Source organism: Antedon mediterranea, chromosome 7 (genome assembly GCF_964355755.1).
Source record: "Antedon mediterranea chromosome 7, ecAntMedi1.1, whole genome shotgun sequence".
Lineage (NCBI taxonomy): Eukaryota > Metazoa > Echinodermata > Crinoidea > Comatulida > Antedonidae > Antedon > Antedon mediterranea.
Window position 1 is genome coordinate 18956983 of NC_092676.1, and position 25695 is coordinate 18982677.

Genomic DNA, 25695 nt, shown 5'->3' on the forward strand with positions numbered 1-25695 from the left:
GGCGGAGGCCACTAAATAGTTAACTATAAACAGTAATACCGCCCTCTTGTATTATGTGAATGAATTTCTTTCAATTCCATGGATGATGCCTAGCCTGCCTCTCCTGCCCTGCTGCTGCCATTGAAAGTTTCCAAACCTCTCGCGCCGAGCAGCAGTCATTTGTATGTTGAAATAAAATATTTGAAAGGGCGGAACTTGATAAACGGGAATATTTCAATTTGAATGTGATGAACTAAGTCACAGATACACAATGAATCCTGAAAATCAACCACATGGTCATGGGGGAAAAGATACCCGGTCTATGAGGTGAGTCCGATGTATTCGTTTAGGCTAGCTAGGCTAGGCCTGGCCCTAGGCTAGGTAGGCCTAGGCCTAGGGCCTAGGCTAATTAATATAATAATAAGGTCTAGGCCTACAGTATCTCCCCTCGCTACCTACTGTACCTTCCTAGGCTTTGGCTAGGATGGTAGACAGACAATCGATAGCGTGTACAGTTCAGTAGTGTATAGTTTGTAAATCCGTTACATTGTAGGCCTAGGCCCTAGGCCTAGTTAGTAGTTTATAATTAGTTCACAGCATACTGTCGCACAGGGGGTGGGGGGACAGACGATCGGGACCACGGACGATCGAGCCCACATTTTGCGGTCCCGATCGTCTTGTGTGTTGGGACCGATCGTGGAGGTATAATACCTCCATGGACCGATCGTCTTACCAGTTGTTCCCGATCGTACAGTATTTTTAGAACCACGTTGGGCCCGATCGTCTTACCAGTTGGTCCTGATCGTCTTAGTGTTGGGCCCGATAGTCTAGTTGTTCCCGATCGTACAGTATTTTCAGAACCACGTTGGGCCCGATCGTCTTACCAGTTGGTCCTGATCGTCTTAGTATTGGGCCCGATAGTCTAGTTGTTCCCGATCGTACAGTATTTTTAGAACCACGTTGGGCCCGATCGTCTTACCAGTTGGTCCTGATCGTCTTAGCATTGGGCCCGATAGTCTAGTTGTTCCCGATCGTACAGTATTTTCAGAACCATGTTGGGCCCGATCGTCTTACCAGTTGGTCCTGATCGTCTTAGCATTGGGCCCGATAGTCTAGTTGTTCCCGTTCGTACAGTATTTTCAGAACCACGTTGGGCCCGATCGTCTTACCAGTTGGTCCTGATCGTATTAGCGTTGGGCCCGATAGTCTTTTGCGTTACAGTATATAAAATAATATTCCACATTTCATTCCTAGTGCTTAGTGTCAACGTGCTTTTCTTGCGTAAATTAAGATTTTAATTAAAAACATTAATTAGATTCATTCATAATTTTCTCCTAATTAACACTACTGGTTTTAAGAATTTCTTACCAAATACTCTCGATTTATGAATTGATAGTTAGTAATTGATTTTGATCGTTATTATTGTATTGTATTTGGCCCAAAGAAAAAGGTTAAAAATGTTGAAGAATTTAAAGTATATTGTAATGGTAAGGAACTATCACGGAAGCATTCTGTTAAATACTTAGGATGTTATATGGATGAAGATCTTTGTGGTAAAACCATGGTAGAAAACGTACTTGCAAAAATGTATGCACGACTTAAATATTTGTATCGACAAAGTTGTTATCTTAATAGATCAAATCGTAAACTTTTAAGCAAACGCCCTCATACTTTGTCACTTTGATTATGCGTGTTGTGCAGCAGGCCCGTATGCAGCATTTATAATGGGGGGGTGCGAGCGAAGCGAGCAACAATGGCTGGGGGCCAGGGGGCCGCCAAGGGCCCCCGGTCAGGGTCCAGGGGCCGAAGGCCCTGGAAAAATTTGCGTTATTTGACGTTCTAAAGACTGATGTAAGACTCTCTGTTGTGGCTTGGGCTAGTTCAACGATGGACACCAGCTTTCATGATGAGGCCAACTCAGCAGGGGTGGCGCCAGGATCTTCCCGACGCGGGGGCTACATTCCCCGACGAGGGGGCTATGCGAGCGAAGCGAGCATTACTAGGCTGAGGGCCAGGGGCCGCCAAGGGCCCCCGGTGGGGGTCCAGGGGGCGAAGCCCCCGGAAGCAACGCGTTCTAGCGTCATTTGAGGTCTTTTTAATCAGATTTAGGGTAGCCATTTTTTCCATTTTTTATAATGCATAAATAAAATACTGCGTGCAAAAAAACGATGCGCGATGACGGTTTCAATCCATATTTTTCAATTTAAAAAATAAAAGTTCAAAGAAAATTTTGAAAAATAGAGTTGAAGGTCCCGGAAATTGGACTTATTATACTTCAAAACATGAAAAAAAAATATAAGTCCCTATCATGGGTTGTGACTGAGCTAAGAAATGTTTGAAAAATAGAGATGTTAGGTCCCGGAAAATGTACTTCTTGTTCTTCGAAATATGACCAGCTTTATTGTTGGGGCTGAGCTAAGAAAATGTTTAAAACTAGAGCTGCAGGTCTTCAAAAAATTGCATTTTATACTTTGGAAACATCAGGCCTAGAGGCTTAAAAAAACGCAAGCGTAGACCTTTTTCAGTCGGGGAAAAAAGTTTATTCCTCCCAGGTGTATGCATGCGTACCATCTGGACTTCCGAGTGGCGAGAAATTCATGACATACAGGATATTGAAAATGTAATAACTATAGCTATAATGTTGGCTAAGCGAAAATGGCATGTTTTTTTGTTTAGTAATGGATACAAAATTTATTTTAGGTGCCCCACGGTACAGAAGGTTACTTGTAAATTAAAAAATTGGTGAACAAACGAACAATTAACATAATTCGTTTTTGCTGTAGTATAGCGTACGTCGACGCCGTACACGACGTAACCGTCGGTAAACTTCGCCTGGAAAATAACACATTACACATTTTGGTCCCTGGATGAAACTTGATATCACGCGTCTCGACCCAACGTTGAACGATTCGTACAAAGGGATACCGCCAGACAAGTGCGTACCTAGCTATTGTTTAGTAGTAAGTTAGATCGCTGGCAATAATGAATGCATATAAAGTGCATAATATCACTCTGACGTACTCTCGTGGTCAATGAAACGTCGCGGTTTTCTAGGCGCTGAAGCTAGCTACGAAGTGAACGCGAACGCTTTTTACTGTATATTATATTCCCCGACAAAAAGTACACGTGTTCCCTGACGTTAAGTTGTCTGTATTTCTCCAGCAAACACTTTACCGCGTACCGCGTACATGAAGCGATAAAGCCTGGTTTCCATAAAATCGCTACACCGTTTCCATTGAAATCGCTACACGCGCAGATGTCACCGACGCGCATCGGGGAGGTCTCCCCATTCATCGCAGACAAATCGGCAAAGTTCAACCATGTTCAACTTTGCCGATTTTGTCGGCGATGAGTCGTATACGCGTGTACCAAAGAATATTTAGCGCTCGCGTACTAGATCCCCGATAAATTCTAGCATTTCCATAGAATCGCTACGCTCTGTCGGCGACAGCAGTCGGCGACACGGTGTAGCGATTTTATGGAAACCAGGCTTAAGCTATTGCTTGTCGTCACATGATCGACTGCGCATGTTTTACATCGAGTTTGTAGTCAGTTCAGATTCCGTAATTTAATTACCGGTATTTTTTCATTTTATATTAGCATATTTTTGTTTGTATACCATTGATAATGTAAATTTTGTATATATATAATGATATTGTCTTTAGTTAAACAAGACAAGAAAAAATACCAACCGAGGAAATAGTGGACCTTTTGGGACTTGGGGGGGTGCGTCTGCACCCAACGCACCCCCCCTGGATACGGGCCTGTGCAGGGTATTCTGGACTAACCAGTTACTTTAAAGGAAAACTTTAATTTACTCAAAATAAAGTTGCCAGATTTATTTGTAACTAGGATAATAGGTCCCATATTGGTAAGGAAGAACTTAAATCTATTGGTCAAAAACTTAATATTGAAAGTCGGGTTAAACATTTAAAACTAAACCATGTTCACAAAATATTCATCAACAACCAAGCCATTCCATCCATGTACACACACTTCTCCAAGACATCCACCATCCAAAATATCACAAGAAGAAGCTCTCACACATTCTTCTTCTACACAGCAGCACAACAATGGAACCTATTACCACACATTTTAAAATCCATTTTTAACAAGACAGATTTTAAATTTAAAGTAAAGGAATATAGCAACGTCTTATGAATGAATAAATGACAGATGTATTTTAACTTTACTGTAAAGACTTTAAAGAATGACTTGAAATATTATTTTAATAATCAATTTTATACAGTATGCTTTTATATTCTATGTTTTATTGTTTTACTGGTTTAATATTTTATTGTTTGTATATAATGGACCCCAATGGAAATAAGCTTTTTGTGTTATCCATGGAAGACCGTATGTTTTAATTGTTCTTGTTGTCCAATTGTAATGTATATTTGTGTACTTCCGAATAAATCAAATCAAAGTATGTATTCCCATATTTAATTTTTGCTCTAGCGTGATATAACTTGACTTCTCTCTCGCGACAAAATTAATAGCACATGCATGAAACCTTATCCGTAATACATATTTTCATCTTTTTCTGAATCGAATAAACTATTTTAAAAAATTTTCCGAGAATGTTTTGGGCCCGATCGTCTCTGGTCTCGATCGACTTCACCCTTGATGGGCACGATCGTGTCTGGGCCCGATCGTCCGTGGTCCCGATCGTCTGATGACCTGTTGCACATACAGTACATATACTGTACCGAGTGGATAAAGTGAAATATTAAGGTGTTTACACAGTAACTACCTGTGTAGCAGCAGTCAGGGGCATGATTGATGTGCTTTTATTTTATTTATTTTATTTTATTTTTTTTGCTACCAAAAATATACCATTAAACAGGCCTTTTTTGAATGGTTAAGTATTACTAACAAGAATAACTAGATTTGGTTTTCCTCACAACAAACACGACATGCACGTACTGTACGTTAGAAAATGCGCACAGAAAATCATTTTAATGTTGATAAAACTATAATTAAAATATTTTATAATTCTTTTACATAGTGTAGTATACAGTATTTATTACGTTTGTGAAAGAACAGCTTTAATTTATTTTATGGCGAACAATTATACTTGCTTGATACTTGCTTGATGAATCCAATTCATTTTCGTGGACCCGATCGTATTTTTAGAATGAGCCCGAACTAATTATGTTGGGCCCGAACGTCCATACAGTTGGGCCCTAACGTCCACACGCATCGGTACCACATTGTCTTTGAATGGGCCCGATCATCTGACAATCAGACTACTGTAGGATAACTTGGTGAGTTAAAAATACTTCACAAATATACATTTTAATTTTTGAAATATTCATACAAATAATGATTTTTTTGATCGGCTGGTTGGTGTATGGGGGTTGTGAGTTTCATTCTATGCTTGACGACTTTAAACAATTTTTTGTCTTTTTTGTTGTTTTTTTTTTTCTTGTTACCATTTTGATTTTCTTTAGGTAAGGTAAGGCTGGCTTTACTCAACATTTTCCTATAGGGATGTATCTTACCTTCAGCCCCTAATTAGAGTGTAAGAAAGTGTACGTGTGTGGCGTGTGTATGTATAGTATAGTATGAAAACGCATTGGATGCATTCTAAGCGAAAACACTACAGTACAATTACTGTACGCTGATGAGAAGGTCGGACCTCTGAACCAGCCCTTCTATCTATCTAAATATACTGTACTAAGTATAAAAAAAAAAACATCCCTCGAGGCTCTACAAAAGAAACAGTGAGTAAAAGAGGATTGGGGAGTATATTAAAAAAAGTGTTTTGAAACCGGACTCAAACAATGTTGGAATCTGAGCATTCAGAATGGCTTAAAGTTTACACATACAGTAACAGTACTGTACAGTTCCGCAAATGTGTACACATTTTAGGCAATACAGTAGATGTACACTACTGTATATTTTTATTAGATGGGCTTATGATATATTGTACACATAGGATGTATATGTATTGGTTTTATCAAAGAAGACGTGTTTAACAGTACTGTACCACCCAATGATTTTATATAGCCAAGGGCTACATCTTAAAGAACAATATTTTGAACACATTTACGGCCGCCATCTTGTTGGTTCCCCCTCATATTGGAATCACTTTTCAGTCTGGAGTACGCCCTCTAGCCTTCGGCTTTACCTCACTGGTACCACCCCAAACTGATGCCAATGAAGTGGCAGTATCGGTTACAGCTCTCATTAATTCACTTAAAATAAAGTCCTTACTACCCAATAACTAAATTAAAAGTTTCTGTACAAAATAATGAAATCATCATACAGTAATAACCAACATATTTCAAATAATTTCAATTAAAACCTTCTGCCTTTAAAACACTATTGAAAAATCAGCCATAAGGGCTTTAACCCATTTTTTGGGACCCGGTGATATTCTTTGTACTGAAGTGGTTACCAAGAGTATAATATAAAAAATAAAAATTCATACTCGTAAATAATTTGATAAAATGTTGATTTTTATAACATATATTCATGTGACCTTGAGATCACTGGTCACATGACATTTACTGATGATATTAATTTGGTATAAATTATTATTGGCTAAAAACTAAGATTTTCTCTTGCATGACAAAAACCATCAAACAGTGGCTGAATAGCTAATGTACTCCTCATGAATAATCAATGAGATAATTTTATATGTGTCAAAGGTCACTAAGAAATTACTTGTATTATTGATTGTTGTATTGCAAAGTCACGCTTCAGTGAACATAATTTGATCATGACGGATGAAGACGTGCATAATTAGATGAGAGTAGTCATCGTATGTAAAGCTTCCAGCTTATTTTGCCGGCTTTTAAATAGCGTCTTCCTCCCGTAATAATAATAATCAGGCGTGTATTTTGTCTGGAGTCTGTCACCTCTAACTCTGGATTTTAGTGAAGATGACGAAGGATGATAAGGTTCCGTTGGTTGGTAACAAAGAAGGGTGGGTTTATTTGCTTGTTTGTTCCGTAGGCGGTTAAGATATATTAGTGAGTTGATTGCTTTTTTGCTGTAGTACTCTAATGGATAGTGATTCATACAGATTTTAATTACACTGACGAACGTTCTGACATTGAATATTATATTAGTATTTTTAGTAACATCTGGAAACTTACTGCCCAATATACTGTTAGGCCTACAGTACAATTGTTAAAACAAAAGGTACTATAGCCTACTAGAAGCTACCGGCTACTTACTAATTAACAGCAGTTACAGTAGATTGGTTTATAAGTGGTAGGCCTATACATTATTGTTTTCAGTATGTTAATTGTTTCAATTCTTTTCACTGTATTACGACAAAAATCAATGATGAAACATTGGGTGCAAGATCACTATACAACATAAAAGTAAAAAATAACAAATTAGTTGTACAGTAATTTTTGTCGTTACAAATGAATAAATACATGTATACAAATGACTAATATTACTGTAACAATAGCATAGCACTTTGTTGCTATTATCGTATGTTTTTTGTTTAATTTGGCTGATAGTAAATATAATTATTCTGTGTAGTTGGCAATAAGTTGATCACCAGTACTAATAATGTCAATGTTGTCAAATTTATATAGTGCTTTTAGAAATCAGCAGATTGCCCAAAGTGCTTTTAATAAATATTTTCACTGTCAGCTGTTAAATAAATATATCTACTGTCAGTGCCAATGATAAATTTTACAGCTGTATTTATTTGAATATAAATGCCCTGCTTTGTAAACTCCCCCTCGAATAAATGCACCTCCTCCACCCACCCCCATATGACATCTTTCGGAATAAATTCCCCCATCACCTGCATTTGTATATAAAATAACACATTTCTATTGAAAGTAGAATTTATTAACTTCCAAGCATTTTAATGTATTTGATTACTTCTTGTGTTGTATTTTCCATTGGTACTACTTCTGGTCCTTATAACCGTGATACTAGACCACATATGGTGGCTATTGACTGTATACAGTTAGCACTGACAAACACTGCATGTTGATGCTCAAAACACTCATGCATGCCACTATCGTATACATTTTTTTATACAGTATAATCATAAAATGTATGCAAATTGATATAATTATGTTTACATACTATATAAAATAGTTTAGTAATCCTAAAATAGAAGAGTTGGATATCTTACCTTATTTACAGTATACCTCATGATATTCTAAATACAAGATTGTGTTTCTCTCAAAAAACAATGTTTAATTTATTACATGTTTGTGCCAACTGACGTATTATTTGATCTTTGAAACACACCTCAATTTGCTTTTTGTTATTTGTAAAGTAATAAAACTAAATTTGCACATAAACAGAATGAATAAAGGGTAGATAAAAATCTTTGATTAAGTATTAATTATTGTTATCACAAAATAAAATCATATTTTTTCTACCTGAAAAACATGATCAATCTTTCCCGATGGGGGACCAATTCTTCTGACAGGGCGCCCTTCCATCACAAGGAGGGGAGAGGAGGGTGTTTGATCTGCCTGTGAATAAAAGGGAACCTCTTTAAAGCAATAGGGTTGGTGAAATTCAGTCCAAAATACGCAGAATTTTTTCCAAAATACGTCAAGTTGAGGGCGCTATTCATTTTCCAAAATACGCGATTTGTCCAAAATACGTCAACTTGAGGGCGTTAGTAATTTTCCAAAATACGTCAACTTGAGGCCACTATTAATTTTCTATTATCCGCTATCAGTCCAAAATACACAGAATTTTTCCAAAATACGTCAACTTGAGGGCGCTATACTAAATACAAAATACGCGAGTCTTTCCAAAATACGTCAACTTGAGTTATCCAACTTAAAACAACTTTTGTAGCGCTATTAATTTTCTACAATAAGAAAGTTATCCGACATACCCTCCAACTTGAAGGCACAGTTTTCCAAAATACGCAAATTTTCCCAAAAAATATTCGAACCTTCAAAACGCGAGGCTGTTTTAAAAATTACTATAAAGGATTGCATCTTCAACATTGAAAAGATGAACCATTTTGGTAAGTTTTAAGTTCAGTTTGTATCATATTAGATAATAGTTCTTGTAGTACGGTAGTCCATTGGCAATATATCAATATTTGTTGTATGTTAGGATCTTCTGCTTGATATGCAGATGTGCTAACCATTAGACCACTGGCGCTTTCATGGTATAGTTCAAAGCCGATCTGATAGCGACTCTTTATATTCTCGGCGTGGTCCGGCGGAAAAGCACTAGTCCCTTAATTGTATGCACGCGCACCAGAGATCAAATTGATACGCCCCATCTTATATATATATATATATATTATTTATTGTGAAAAATTAAGGTGCAGTTGTGACTCTAAACCTCTTTTTTCCCCTTCTCGTATTCATCATTTCATTTCAGGTATTTTTAAACAATTAAACACCCTAAAGTAAAGGTAATCATATGTATATAACATAATATAAAAACATTTTTATTTTGCCGTTTTCGCGTAAAAAACGATTACTTTACTACTTATATAACTAAATATTAATATTATTTTAAACATTTTAACACTAATGGGTTTTAATTATTATTACTATACTTTTCATCAAGATTGAAGATGATATTATAGTTCAGTTTGAGGATCATAATAATGTTACATTTAGATCTCTCTCGCTTAGCCGAACCATTTTGAACTTTAACTAACTGTTTTAACTATGGGTATTTTGCCGTTTTCGTGTAAAAAAATAATTACTTTACTTCTTCTAACTAATTATTGATATTATTTTAATTACGATACCATATTCTTTTTATTATTATATATTATATGAAATAACTATTATGTTAGATTTCAGATTAGGTGATTTGTATTAGACCATAAGTACATTAAATTGAAAGCGATGTTGGGCTATCGAGCTCGGGAAAAATATCAATTTTGTAGATCACCAAATATATAACACATCACCTATGACTATACTTGTACATGCTGTTTTTAGCCGGTTTATGCCTCATTTCTAGCTACGTCTGGCAATGCAATCGTACATCGTTCAGACATTATTAATGTATATTATAGGCACTGTCTATTGACTGATGTTGGCACATATTTGTTTTTATTCAGTACACTCTCAATATGACACATTTTGGACAAATCGCGTATTTTGGAAAATGAATAGCGCCCTCAAGTTAACGTATTTTGGACAATTCGCGTATTTTGGAAAATGAATAGCACCCTCAAGTCGACGTATTTTGGAAAGACACGCGTATTTTGGATTAGTATAGCACCCTCAACTTGACGTATTTTGGAAAAAATTCTGCGTATTTTGGACTGATGTTCACCAACCCGACTCCTTTAAAGTGGTGCAGAGAGGGTTGGAAGTTGGTAGTAGTTTTAATAACTGTAGGTTATGTCGTATGTTTTTGAGGTTTTTTAGATATTATAAAACAGTACTGTTCTAGTCTAGATATTTATATTTTTCAATGATACAGTATGCAAGCCTCATACATAAACTGTATTTGTATATAATGTGTCAATATTTGAACAGGTAATTTCCTGAAATATAACCAGTGAAATATAATTGTACAGTGTGATATTAATCTTAAGTATTTGCAGTGATTTTGTTTGGTTCCAAAACGATTTGTTAAAATACAAATTTACATTGGCATCATTATTGACCTACTAACTGAATTTGAGTTTGTATTGAGAATGTTATGTACATGAAAATACATTTTTTAGCATAGAAATTTTTAATTATTACAAAACATTGATGAAAAATTTTGCAATGTTTTGCTCTACTATTACCAAAATTAATATTATATTGGAAGACGTAAACATTAGCTACTACTAGCCCTAGGCCCTAATATGTAATAATGATTAGGCCTAGGTTATCCTATGTATTAAGGCCAAGCTTATATCTATTTATTATGTTAAATAGCCTAGGCCTAGATGGGGGTAGTAACAAAGTGCGAGGCACGCGAGGCAGGGAAGGCATGCGAGGCAAGTCAGAAATTTATGCGAGGCATCGTTTTACCAGCATCAAAAAATGCGAGGCATCATTTTATCATTTCTCAAAATTGCAAGGCAGGAAATCACCGAAATTGAAGTAGCCTAGGCCTAGGCCCGCTAGGCTAGTTTCCTTTTGCACCTGCCTTGTATTTTAACCAACTTTATCCTGAATACCACAGCTTAGAATTAGTAGGCCTACTTTAATGAAGAAAAATCACATAAAAGTAACAATAAATCCATTAAATTGGTGATTTTACAGACGTTGTTTTTCTCGCATTTCGCACACTCAATGTTCAATATTTTGGTTTCTATGAATGCCAAAAGAGCAAAATTAATTAGAGGGCTAAAAACTCTGTGGAATCCATTTATATTTAACGCATTATTTGGTGAAAATCAAGTACAATTTCAATAGATTTTGTCACTGTCAGTAAGGAAAAATGTTACTGTTGATAATGTACACGGTTTCGTTAACCTTTTAAAGAATAAAATAGAAAAATTCATCATAATATCCTTAGTAGGATGTCCTAGGTCTAGACTAGGTAGTGATGTTGATTTAGGATCGATTATTATTCTTTGAAAACAGAACAGTATCAGCAGTAACATATTACAGCATTTTTATTGACAAATTAACAAATATATTGAAATAAAACGTGTTTTTCACCAATAAATGCATGAGAAATTGACGCATTCCACTGAGTTTTAGTCCTCTATTATCGTTGCTCTTTTGGCGCTCCATAGAAACAAAAATATTGAACATTGAATAAGTGAAATTCGCGAACAGTGTGCGAGAAACACGCCTGTAAAATCATTAATTTAAGGATTTATTTGTTACTTTTTATGTGATTCTTTCATTAAAGTACTCATGAGGTATACTTCTAAGGTGTGGTATTCACACGATAAAGTTAGTTATCAAATTTGGAGTAAAAATACAAGCGAAGGAAAACTAGCGACAGGTTTATTAGTACGTACATGGACAACAATAAATAAAAATCGTTCGTAATATACCTAGCTTACTAAAACAGGAATAGTGTATCATTATTAAATATTACACCAACTATTATTATATCAAAATTGATTAAATTATTTTCTACATAGGCCTCTTATCTAGGTTAGGGCTAAGCATAATAGCTAAAGTTTAATTTTAGGCCTAGTAATAGTATTACAATTGTCGGACGTAAGTCTTTTTTCACACGCGCTCCAGAATTCTGTCGCAATTTTTTTCTTTGCGGCAGGTTATTGGATCGCCATATCAGTTACCTTTTATTCACCGCCAGTTATTGAACTTGTCCTGGCAATCGCTGTTCACCTTATTTGCGAGAGAGGTACACGTGTTGTTCCTAGAGAATGGAATGTCAAAAATATCTTTGGCACGCCGCTCAGAGAGAAGTCTGTGCGTTGCTGCTGCTGAAACCACGTGCTATAGGAGGAGAATGCACCACAATCCTCTGAGCTGAGGGCTGAATCATTCCGCTACCTGCTAAATAGTAAAGAGGGATTTTCCATCTCTCGGGTCTACCGGATCTAGGCGCAGGGGTGTGACAAAATATTATTTTCACTCTGCTATGTTCGAGAGACATGTGAGTGAACACGCTCGAAATGCCAACAAACATTGCAGTCATTTGATGAGTGTGTCGCTATAACAATTATTGTTTATCGAAAGTTGAAGACTGTCGTTCAGATTTTTGAACCGTAGTTTGGGCACTTTTGTAAAAGTAAAATTTGACAAGATATGACTTGAATGAAAAAACAATCGTTACATAAAAATAAACAACATGAGTGTATACACGAATCTATTTAGATACGCTTGTATCGATTGATTATTAGGCCTATAATATAGCATAATAGCACGTTAAGATATGCCTCGCACCTTTTTGAAATTGTAAACTATATGCCTCGCACTTTTGGAAATGATAAAATGATGCCTCGCACAAATATTTGGCATGCCTCGCGTGCCTCGCTGCCTCGCACTTTGTCAACACTCCCTAGATGGGCCTAAGCTATAAAATAATAAGTAGTACTATTTATTATGTATAAAGTGTGGTAAAATATGTTAGATCAGATGACTAAATATACATTAGGTAATATAACTTGAATTTTGCATTTCTGGTAATTTTATTCAATTCAGAGTTTTATTTTCATACTTCCTATAGCAAAAAATTATCCACCGTATATCCACCATCTTTTTTCACCTTTAGGAAGTCACCAGACATGTTATTACATTAGTTATTATATTACCTAACTACTGAAAAAATTCTTTCCTGGTTTTTATAGCAGAATTTAAAGGGGAATTCATGTTTTTTCATCTTGATTTCTGTTACAAAATATTTGATTTATGTACAATTAACCAGATATTATATTTAAAAATTATGCTTATACAATATTATTGTATGAATATGTACATGTTAACCATGGTTTAACCCTTATTTAAAAAGTTATTTAGTGTCAATTGGCAGAGTAATTTCTATTCAGTACACTACAACCACTACAACCACTGTCTCATTGTATTCTGTTACTTCCATAGTTAGGCCTAATAATAAAATTCATTTTACAATAATCAATATTTGCTATTGTTACTTGTTGAAAGTGAATGGCCTTTGGCAATGTGTGACTGCCATTTTACCCTTTTAGCCACCAAACAGTTAATCAATTCAAGTTAATTATTGCATGGTGTAAATCGTCAACAATTGGCAGAAAATATTTCTGTATGCTTGACAGACCCTGGTAGTGGTACAGTTAAAATAGTAGTCTGGCTTTTGTTAGGAAAGAATGGGATATAAATATAGAGTTATTTTAAAGTACTGTATATACTGTAGGCTCAGTGAGATAAAGGCTAGAGGCTATCGGATTGTTAATTAAAAATGATATTTCCAGCAATCGTTGATGTTTTGTAAAAATAATTCACATTCAACCAGGTGATTCCTTGTCTTAAATGTACATTTTATATGGTTAATTTATAATAAATAGAGAAACACAGTAGCTTGCATCAAATGACCTCTTGTAATTGTAGTGTAGCTGGTAAAACCAGTGGTTACGTACAAACATTGTACACTATACTGTATAGACAGTGTTTCATTGCTGAATTGTAATTGTCTTTTTTAACAGAATCTGTTAATACAAATCGGAGAACAAATCGGAGAAGACCCGGTTTTTCCAATGTGTTTTTCACGATATAACATCAAGTGACTGTATCAGTATCACAGAAGCAACACAAAAATATCAATCCGCACATGATGCATACTGGTATTTATAGTGGGCCGCTTTAATTTTTAGAATCAACATATTTTTCACATTTGTAACAATTTAAAAATAGGCCCATACTGTACAGTAGTATTCAATTTTACACAAACTGTAGTGTTACTGTACTGTAAATGTTACATTCCAGATCCACATACTGTATGTACCTTCATTTCAACATTACTGTAAACATTGTTTAACCATACATACTACAGTATTCCTTCATCACCTTTTTAACTCTTTTTGAAAACTGATATCTATCAATGGTATGCCACTGTTCAATTAGCAACACAAAGGGATTTCGAGATTTCAATGGGACTGTTCTATTTATGTTTAGAAGCACAAATAAACTTTATGTACAGTTCACCACTGAATTATTGTTCAAAACATGAGCATAACAAACAATACTTTATAGTTTTAATGTATTGTGACTGCTCTTGCTGCATAGAGAATAATAATGTGGCATTTATATAGCGCTATTTCATGAAGATCAGAGGGCCGTTTTGTCAGCCAATTACAGCACCATTACGTCTGTCCATGACAGTGTGTGAACTAGTACACCCGGTTCTCGAAAAATGTACTATGTTCTTTAAAGTGCACATGAGCTAGATGTGTACACTGGACTGACAGATATAGCCCTCCTTGTCCTACTGTAGAAGACTCGTTCTACCTCCAGAACCATGAAGCAAGTGAGCCTTGCCGATGTTGTGGCTATGGATTATGGTTCCACTGAGTAGAGATCTATCGAAAAACGATGTTAAGAGGCATAAGTGTGAAGCTAGCGATTTGCGAAAACCGACGACCAACCTACAGTAGGTCAATCAATGTGTTGTTAGTTGTTGCCTGGACCTAGAAACCATCAAACCAGTGTCGAGATGAAGAATGAGGACATTCCTCCCAATATTCCCCTGCATGCGCACAATGAACTAACATGGCATAGTTTGGTTGTCGCAAAGCGAACGCTCCCTAGTATTATTATATGACCAGGTCCAACAAAAAACTGATATAGTTGTATAAAGGTGGAATGGTTATTAAATACAAACTACCAAGCTTACCAATCTATTGTCATTGAACTAGAACAATAATAAAGACCATTACAATTAATACAGATTATGCTAATCCGAGATATAAATTTGTTTGTAAATTGATATAATCATTAGAAAGCATTTATAGTACCAGCATACTATTGTATGTACTGTGCAAATATAAATGAATCATCTTAAAAATCTTACTAATACAATTATTAGATTATACAACATACATTGTAATTGTTGTGTTTTTTCTCTTTTAGTACATCTGGTGAATCTCTGTATGCAATTCTAAATATAGAAAAATCAGCAACACCTGAAGAAATTAAAAAGGCATATAGGAAGGTAATTTGTCAAACAAACTGCTTAAATGCAAGTACAGTACCGTATTAGCAATATCCAAAAACAGGACACTGAGCTCGCCTTACCAAGATAGGAACTCCTAACAGTCCTTTGAGCTTACAGTATGTCTGACTGTGACAACCAACATTACTGTGTAATACGTGTACTGTACATATTCTCTGAAGTGCGCAGTGACTGTTAAGGTGTGTGTAACTGATCATGATCAGTTACACACAGATAAACCCTTTCATCCCCGAAGCTCAGCATCCTGTTAGATTGCCTTGATAATAAGTCACCCTAAACCTCTTCTGTTATCACAGACACGTTCTGAATCTTTTTGTAGTATACAGTAAAAAAAAAAAAACAAACAAAATTGATTGAATACAGAATGACGATTAGGAAATTATTTTTCTAATGACAGTACTTTCTATTTGAAATCTTATTTGTAATATTGATTTAATTAATAATTTACTTTCATATCTTTATTAATATTAACTTCCTGTTATTTTAATGCTTTCAGTTAGCTTTAAAGCATCATCCGGACAAGAACCCAGGAGTCCCAGAAGCTGCTGAAAAGGTAAAGAAACTTAAAGTTTTAACAACTTGAATATAAATCATTTAGTCACACAACATTTGCACAATAAGCTAACGACACACTATAATGTCTTTAACATCAAACTCCGCAGTGAACTCCAGGGTTTGTCACCATTAACAACGTCAAGAAACTCTGGAGTAAATACCGCCCTCTATTTTGTTTACATAACGATCAATGTCAATAGTTGACCGACTTTTGGTCAGCCTAAGGATATCAAGTTTGTTTTCACTGATTATAATTTTAACATTTATCATTTTTTTTTAATAGTTTAAAGAAATTAATCATGCAAATAAAGTTCTTAGCGATGAGAGGAAACGAAGGATATACGACGAGTATGGTTCTATGGGGTTGTATATTGCCGAACAAATCGGTGAAGAAAATGTTGATTTATACTTCATGATGAATAGTAAATGTTTCCGGGTAAGATATTTTTATAGATTTTAATTTTTAATATTTTAAATTTTGTACCCATACTTTTATATCAATATAATTTTTAAATTTGAAAAAAAAATGCAATTCTACTTCCCAGTCTAGGAACATTATTTATTAAACAGAATCCTTTTCCCATCACTCAATCATCACATGAAAGTTCTGTGTTTGTAAGTCTAAAAAGTAAGGTAATCCGTGGTTGATCCAAGATTGCGAAATATTGTTGTGGTAGGAGTTAGAAGAAGGGGAAGTGGTGTATTGGTGCGATGGTGGACTATACGCTAAGCTAAAATAGCTTGTTTTAGTGACCCAATGTCATTAAAGCAAATTAACACATCAAACCAAAAATTCATTGATAAAAGAAGACAAACACTGTAGATAACTGACTGCAATGCATTACACAATATGCTTAAATTTTAAGCTGGTAGTATAATATGCTAAGAGTGACATGGTTGGTCTGAACTCAGTGTAATTATATTTCTCTATGTTTTACAACCACACTATGCAGCTGCTGGTCAATTGTTTAAAATGAATATTTATACTTTAATACAATATCAGGGTATTACTGTATGTGAAATGAAATGCACAGAGCTCAGAATACAGTTTTTGTTGAAGTAATTTGGTCAAATCATAGATTTTTATTTACAAATTTAAAAGTGCATTTTCTCTTGTTTTGTTTCATTAAAATTCCTTTTTTAATAAAAAAAAAATCATTGTGTAGTAGCATTGGAGGTGTAGCTTGGTTGTTATACAAGTACAGTAAACTGTTCCAATTCTGAAAACCAGAAACTCGGTCTCCCAATACCAGACATTTCTTGTGAACCAAAAGGTCCTAAATTCAAATTAAAAACACGTTTCGAATACAGACTTTCCAGAAAACCAGACCTATTTGGCCAGCCAAAAGGTGTCTGGTATTGAGAGAGTTGACTGTATTTTCCTTCCAAATCCAGTGTTCAATCATGACCTACTACAGTAACTGCCAGGATGTTTTATTTATCACAAATCCTTCTATTCTACTTCCTACTGTAAGCCTAAATGACATTTTTATTTCACATTAAGCACAATGGATTATAATTTTATCCATTTCATCCACAGTTTCTTGCTGTTGTATACATATACAAAAAAAAATTGTAATGAATAAAATGAACTTTTCTTTTTGCAGGGCTTTATTCTATGTTGTTTCCTTGTAACTGGTTGCTGTTTCTGCTTATGTTGTTGTTGCTGTTGCAACTGTTGCTGTGGCCGGTGCGGCCCCAGACCGCCAGAAGACGACGATGAGATCAACATAGTCATAGACGAGGACGAAGGTAGTGGAAGCCGAGGATCTAGCGATCCGATCATGAAGCAACCAAAATCAGGCGGGTCATCATACCAGGCCGGCGACACACCCGGCACCCACGACCACCGCCCTGCCAATGTAGCGATACCAATGCCTGCTCCAGAAAACTCATCTCAACCCAATGAGAAAACGGTACTGACTCAAGGCGACTATAAAACAACATACACAGATAGTTAATGATATAGCATTGCCCGCCTTCCATATTCCACTAGAGTTATTTAACAATATCAATTTCAGAAAACCCAGTATTAAGCTGTTTTGTTGTAGCTTTGTTTTAGCACTTTTCATTCATGTGTAATTCATGCATTTCATATTATTTCTCTTGAGCATATTGTTTTCTGTATACAGTTTTAAAAACATCATTTTACTACTGTATAAAGAATATCTTGAAAACGTCCATTGTTTTCTTTAGACCATCCATGCCATTTTTATAATCAGCAAAATGTCCGAAACAAATGAAAAGCATAGTTTAATACTAAATGATAAAAACGTTACAATTATGTTTTAAATTAAATTGACTCAAAAACTATATGAAGACCTTGCTAGGATTCTATTGGAAAATTTTGCATCACAAGATCCATTTCTTTAGGTTCCAATTATACAACAGATAGTAATCAATATTCTCTTAAATTTAATGATTTAAGAGAATTTAAATCAATGATTTTTGAAAAAGTAAAATCTGCTAAGCCCATGTTTTTTTCTGAAGTACCCTTTCAAACTAGAGAATAGCAGCAGCAGAAGTGATGGTAAATAGACCATTTTTCCCTTTTGTTGGAAAAAAACCCCCCTATTAAAATTCAGGTTATGGGTTTGTGTGGCTCGTTTTCTTATACCCTATTGAAACCTTCTCTTCATTCTTCTAATATATTTCTTATTCAAGCCCCTTCCATGAGAACAAAGCTAAAAACTCAACGGTCTTTTTCGCAGACAAATTTTACCTTTGAAATCTTTTATCTAGAAAACTTCTTAAGAACTCAATGGATTCTGGCTTCATATTTAAATTGCGCTCTATTTGAGAAGCATCTCAAATCACAGTGGACTAGAGGTTACACAACAACTTTTATCTTTCTTAAAATTCCTTCATTGAGCTATCACCAGACAGTGCTCATTTGTCTGTCCACAAGCATTTCATTAAGAAGGGCTGTACATATTTTTATAATAAATTCTGATAGGCCGGACTTAGCTTTGCCAACGTGCACTTTTTCCAAATTGGACAATTTTTTTTATTCATTAGATTTACATTTATTTTGGAATTCTAATTATTTGCATTCATTTTCAAGGTAAGGTATTGAAAAAAAATTAAAAATATGCTTTTTTTTTTAAAAGCACTAACACACAAAATGAAATTAATGTAGAATTTTAAATAAAAAATGTGTATAGTAATACATTGTAAAAATATTTGTATTAAAATCTTCCAATCACAGGTTTTTTGGAGTTAGGTGGGGAGGGTGTTGAGTATGTGGTATAGTTATTTTGGTACTAGATGAATTATTGAACATGTGTAACGCACATTAAATAAAAAACATAAAGATGAAACATTAAAAGTTGTTCTTAAACTTTTGAAATGGGGAAAGGATATTTTAGGAACCGTATGCGTAAATAGATAAATTGAATCGTTGAATGGCGTTAAATTAGGGGAAAAATACCTGCATTCCACAGTGAAATATGATTTCACCTTTTGTATTAAATATTTATAAATATTAATGGTTTAATTAAATGTGTTTTTTTAGATATTTTAATTGAAACTGCAACAAAAAAGGGATAGATCAAATTATGTCTGCTTGACACAGTACACTGTAGGCCTCATTATCGAGTTCTAACCATTTGGTGGCCATTTACATTTAAAACTATACAGACCTGACTAATTCTGTTCGAAACCCATTAATACATTACCTCAATCTAACATGCAAAACTACATTGTGATAAAATATGATCTTATAATCTGATTTACCAATAGCCAAACAAGAAAATAGGCTAGCAGTACACCATGTGTACAGTATATAGTTCAGAAATAAACCGTTGAGAAACTTATTTCTAAGAAACACTTATTTCAGAACTATATAAAGGTGGTGTAGTGTAAACTTTATATCAATATTTGATTTCTCCCTGCAAACCTTTGATAACCTATAAGATAGGCTAGCAGCACATTAAAGTGGTTTTAGACACTGTATACACTAGACGTTGTATGCCAGGTAAATACTCAACCCTACTGTATATGTAAGTTATTTCCAACAAGCATAGTTGTTCCCACTTGTTGTGTACTCGAGCTTAGAATGCTAACCCTAGCAAAATACTGAACAGCATTATTAAATATTTTATTTTTAATGGAAACCTGAAGAATCATGTTTTGTAATAGCAATGCATAGACATTGAGTAGTGTGTAGTTTTGTATACTTAATGTAAAGATGTTACTGATAAACTAGTGGGGCTAACAGTTTATTAATTGTATTACCGTAATCCTCAGGCTTAATCTTTGGGTCTAATCCCACCCCTTACTTTATGTCTGATTTCACAAACAGGCATATCCCCGAGTATAGTCCTAGTATTGACTTTTGGTCTGGATGTAGGAAGTTCAGATGCTTACCAATCATTCGTTTTCTGAAACTGGGTTTCCCCGGGTATAGTCAAACCTCCACCCCACCCTCGAAAGTCGGCCCAATTTCATGTTCTAAGGGGTGGGATTATACTAGAGAAATACAGTATTGGGGTACTTGGTGAAACCTAAAATTGTTTTAAATTTGTTATCTAGCGGTGTATATTTCCCTAAACTATGCGTATGTATGTTAACATACAAATACTTAATCTAAAAACTAATTTTAGGTATTCCCCGACCTCAATTTACAATAATATTTGAAATTAAAAGTAGCCTCAATCAATATATTACATGTTTGTAATTATAATTCAGTTAAATATATTTAATATTGTTTTAGGCAGATTTTAATAATTATTAATTAGAAAATATATATATGATATTAATTTGCATTTTTACTAACTACTATTTAATTTTCTTAATGATTTGATGGAACAAGTAAGTACATATATATTGAGTTCAATAAAGAATTATATAAATGGTATGTTTAGGTATTTTATTAATTGTGCATATTATTAGATGTACTTTCCCCTAATGATATGCGGTTTTGGGAATAAATTTATAATAATTTAATTTTGATAATATAATTAAAATTATAAATTAAGTTTGTTTTATGGCACGCTCATGATAATTCTCATTGGCATGTCATAGCCAGGTAGGTTAACCGTCCCAGTTTTGGGCGTTACAGCTTCTGGTATTATTGATTTCTTCAACTTCGTTGCAAATACAGACACAGCTGAATTAATTATTTTAGACATTATTTGAGATGTTTGCAAATGAAACCAGTGGCATAAGTTTTTGTCTAGAAGATCGCATTATTATGCTATGAAGATGAGTGATAACTGAAGAGGGTTCTAAGGAAATCTGCAGATTTCCCCGTTAGAGCTAAATTAATCTGGAATTAAACAAGAATTCTTGAATTATTTTGTAATACAATATATTATCTTCAGAACTAAGGGTTACATTTTTTTAATTCAGTGATGTGTCATACGTTAATTTATATTCAGTATTACTAATATCTTTTTGTTAGGGGAAAATATATTCTTTAAGCTAAATCATAATTATCAAACTCAGTAAATTTTACATATTGTGTTGATGCAATAAATTAGAATATCAAATATTCCTTTTAAGCTAGTTATTATTTTATACCATGTTAAAAGCCTCAGCTAAATAATTAATTTGAATGTTATCACCATGGGCATTCTTGGAGGACATCATAGTGTGGTCATATTATGCCATTGTATTAGATTCTAGATGTCATTTTGTTATTTTCTTTTTTTGTTCATTAATATGTGTGTGTGTGTGGTACCATTGTCATACCCTTTTCTGAGATCCTTCCCCAAAATAATAATTAATAATATCTCATACTCTTGAAAAAAAAAAATTTTAGTGACGTCATAAGTTATCCTAACCGCATGTGTTTGATAAAAATAGTATTTTGACAAATAATGCATAATTTCAGCTTCAATATTTTTTATTTAAATACATTAAAGCTGAACAGCAGGTATTAAAATGATGTAGTTTAATGGAAAACTTGTAAAATTAATATTACGGCTAAAAATTGGTGTCACTTGATGAAAAAAAAAATTGCATGCTGGCAGGCGTAGGCACACCAGTGTTATCACTTTGTGGTATCACTGACGACATTTTACTATGACAATGTTCCCAACATTTATCAGTTATTTTCAGATACTTTCATTGTGTTTTTGTATATACATTGTTCAGTAGTAGTACAGTATTAATGATTTCAGTAGTGTTTTTAGCATGCTTGTAAATTTTGATTTTGTTTCGTTCTCTGAATTATTTTTGTTACACACACTAATGTGAAATATTTCAATAACGTAAATGCAAATAATGGCAATTGTGCATTTATTTAATATTGGCATTGACACATTTGAATACTGTATATCCAAACATATAAATACATATCGCAATTTACATCTGTTTTACATAAAATACCCTTTATAAAAAAACATAATAATATATTTATTATTGTATTTTTAAATTGATTAACACCAAATATTCTTAACAACATTGATTTAACATATTGTAATGTAGTGTAATCCATCAATTAGAGACCATTTAATTGTAGCCCAGATGAACGTAGCCTAATTATCAAGAAATCCAAAACTGACAACTAAAGAAAATAAGTGGACAATTTTGGGAAGGCAGATTCGTACTAGCTAGAGCCTATAGTGCATGAATCCTTTGTGTGTACACCTTTTTTCTAGATCAGGGATCCACCCTTAATAATGGTCTTTAATTGGAGGAATAAACATTGTTCAAAGTAACTAATTGTATATATATATTTTTCTTACAGGGTTTAGAATGATGGTTTTAACAAGATAACAGTTGGTAAAGACTATCCCAAAACTATTTAATAGTACACAATGTAATTCTTCTCTCTAAATTAAATGAATAAAGCTAAGGCATGGGAAATTAATTAGTACATGGTTCTCATCACCCATCAACATGCACAATTTGGACCTCTGTCAAAAAGGTTCATTTTTTCCAATAAATAAATATCGAGAATGATTGTGAAAGTTTTCATTCGCTTCTGTTTATATATTTCACAAAACATGACTTTTCACAAGTTAATGTCGAAGTGTATGCCATGGTTTGGTAATAGGTACCACATACTGACCTGTTAAGTCTTATAAATGTATGCAACATTTTGTGCATGTGATATTAATATAGCGAAATCCTGCCACACCAATATTTTGAGATGTGTTGATGATTACCATATAATGTATTTCCCCTGGCCTAATGAATAGAACAAGAAGGAGTTTGATATATATTGTAACTGCCGTTTATATCATAATTATACTGGCAAATCAAAATTGGAATTTTTCATCTATAGGCATAGCTGTTGAATTTGCTAAATGTGTATTTTGTATATCTCCCTTTAAATTTGTCAGGAAAAATATTTTCAATGAAATTCCAATGATATCCTAAAGTTTGATGTTCAGATGTATATAATCTTATAATAATATTAGTATTATTAATATAATAATCGTATAGGCCTACAGCAATTATTATGTTAACATTAAATTTACATTTGAGGTATGTACAACTTATTGGCTCTTAATTGCATCTGTTATACCAAACATGTCGGCAAAGTTTATACAGTACTTTTTTTTTTTTTTTGGTTTGCAGTGTTTATTTAAATTAGTTTGAAACTCCTTCATGTTTTATTCATAGTCTTAGTTGTCTACATTTTCATTCTGCCGAAACTAATCTTATTTCATACTTTAACTCCAGAACTACAGCATGTTTCACTTCACAAAATAACTTGTAAAAAATAACCACATTTGATTCAATTTTAAAAGATATAACAGCCTGATTCTGTTCTTTTGTTGACGTATTGGCATATTCAATGTTGGACATTTCTGTATTGTCTATAAGTACATACTAATGAATTAGCCTGTGCTAATTAATGTGTAGAAGAAGCAGATCCACTCAACAAATTTTCTTTTGCATAAAAGCTTGTTATTATTTAGATTGAATATGCCAGATGACATCACTCTGATTTGGGAGGGAGAGAAATCACGGAAGCAATATTCAGAAGTGACTCTATAAACACCTGAATCACCTGCCTCATTCAATCTGTATCTATCCTGATTGGGTTTTTCGCCCAACCGCCTGTCCATTTAACTTGTTTTGTATGTGTAAATGGTCATAAGAAATAACATAGATTCTATATTTTTGTTTTCGCTATGCTGTTTATCGCGCTTACCATTACCAATCATCTGTTTAAATTGGCCTTTATTCCCTAAAGGACTGTAGTCGATATCCATTTTGTTCTTAGTTGAGTGAAACAATGCTGTTATCTTCTATCTGCTATAACTATCTGTATCATTTCATTCACTTTCCACTTCATCAAACCATCTCTAAAATATTTTCTTTGATTAATATTTTTTATCTATTGTTGCTGTGATTTGTAAGTTCACCAGTAAGGTCTGTTCACACTAGTACTAAAACCTTTTTAAAAAAATGAATAGCAAAAAACAATAGATTTAACATTACCAAATGTATGTCTGGAACAGGTTTCTTGTATTTTGTAGTTATTTTCCTCATAGTCATTCATTCTTATGCTTGGTCTACACTACCAAACTAATTTGACAAAACAAGTGTGATGTGCCAAATTATGGTAGTGATACATACGCGCATCACATTTCTTTTGTCCCATAATGTTTGACAGAGCTTTAGGTACAGAGACTGTTGGGTCTAAACTGGAAGAGATAATTAGCCTAGTGGAACACTTAAGGGACTCCTTTGGGAACCAATGAAATTTCCGGTGTTGGCTGTAGTGTTAAAAATATATTAACTATCTTTCATTACTCTCATCTCTCATAGTGTGTCCTCTAAATAGAAGTATCCCAAAAGAAGTTCTGCAGTATATAGATTATTATGCTTTCCCAACTTTGATGGGAACAAACTGGTTTCTTCTCTTTATTTAGAAATTAACAAAGGTACTGTACTGTAATAATGTGTAGTGCATGCAATTTTTTCCATTTACCTGCTTGATAAAAAAATGACTTTCATGTTTAAACATAGTCTACACATAACAAAACTAGTTAGAAATTAGTGTATTTAAAATGTGAAATAATATATGAAACATTATTAAAGCCTAGTTCACACTGACACAAGTTGTGTTTAATCTGCCAGCACTACTACCACCACAGAATTGACTACTACATCATAATTGTTGTGTGAATCATCCCTAATGTGTACATATCTACAATTTAGTGTATTGCAATCTGTATCTTGTGTTTCAACTTTGACATCATCCAAATCTTTAAATTGAGTAGCTTTATCAGGAAAATTGCTATTATTAATGGAATAAAACTACCATTTTAATTATGACAGCAAATATATAAATGATGATGTAGTTATTGTGATTATTAAATACATTTGTAATGTTTTTTTAATATTGCTTGTTCAGTTTTTTTTTTTGAAATGTTAAAGTACTAATTTGTTAGGCTGTACAGTAACGACATCGGAATTATAAATTGTTTTAAATTCAGTTATATTACTAAATGTTCAAAAGATACAACAGTACAGCAAAACCCCCTCCCCTATCCATTCCATACAAAGTGTCCCCTAAATGGGGGTGTCCCCGGAGTAGGAGTTGTTCATAGTGGTAAACATATATTGCCCCTTGTTCATTTAACAAAAGTGTCCCCTAAATATGGTTGTCCTGAAAGGAGGATCTGTTTTATTTTGTACTGACCAATAATA

General features: G+C 33.9%; 1 protein-coding gene across 3 annotated transcripts; it reads left to right on the top strand.

Annotated features, from left to right (window-relative positions):
- The first annotated feature begins 89 nt into the window (after window positions 1-89).
- On the top strand, window positions 90-25363 carry LOC140055169 (dnaJ homolog subfamily C member 5-like). 3 transcript variants are annotated; one of them, XM_072100410.1, is made up of 6 exons: window positions 90-306; window positions 15423-15504; window positions 16022-16078; window positions 16364-16516; window positions 17688-17996; window positions 22775-25363. In XM_072100410.1, the coding sequence occupies exons 1-6, from the start codon at window positions 251-253 to the stop codon at window positions 22784-22786; spliced, it is 669 nt and encodes a 222-aa protein (XP_071956511.1). In that variant the 5' UTR covers window positions 90-250; the 3' UTR covers window positions 22787-25363. The 3 variants fall into 3 exon arrangements, with proteins under 3 accessions (XP_071956511.1, XP_071956509.1, XP_071956510.1); XM_072100408.1 differs by having other exon boundaries at window positions 17688-25363; XM_072100409.1 differs by lacking the exon at window positions 90-306 and adding an exon at window positions 5942-6913 and having other exon boundaries at window positions 17688-25363.
- The last annotated feature ends 332 nt before the right edge of the window (window positions 25364-25695 follow it).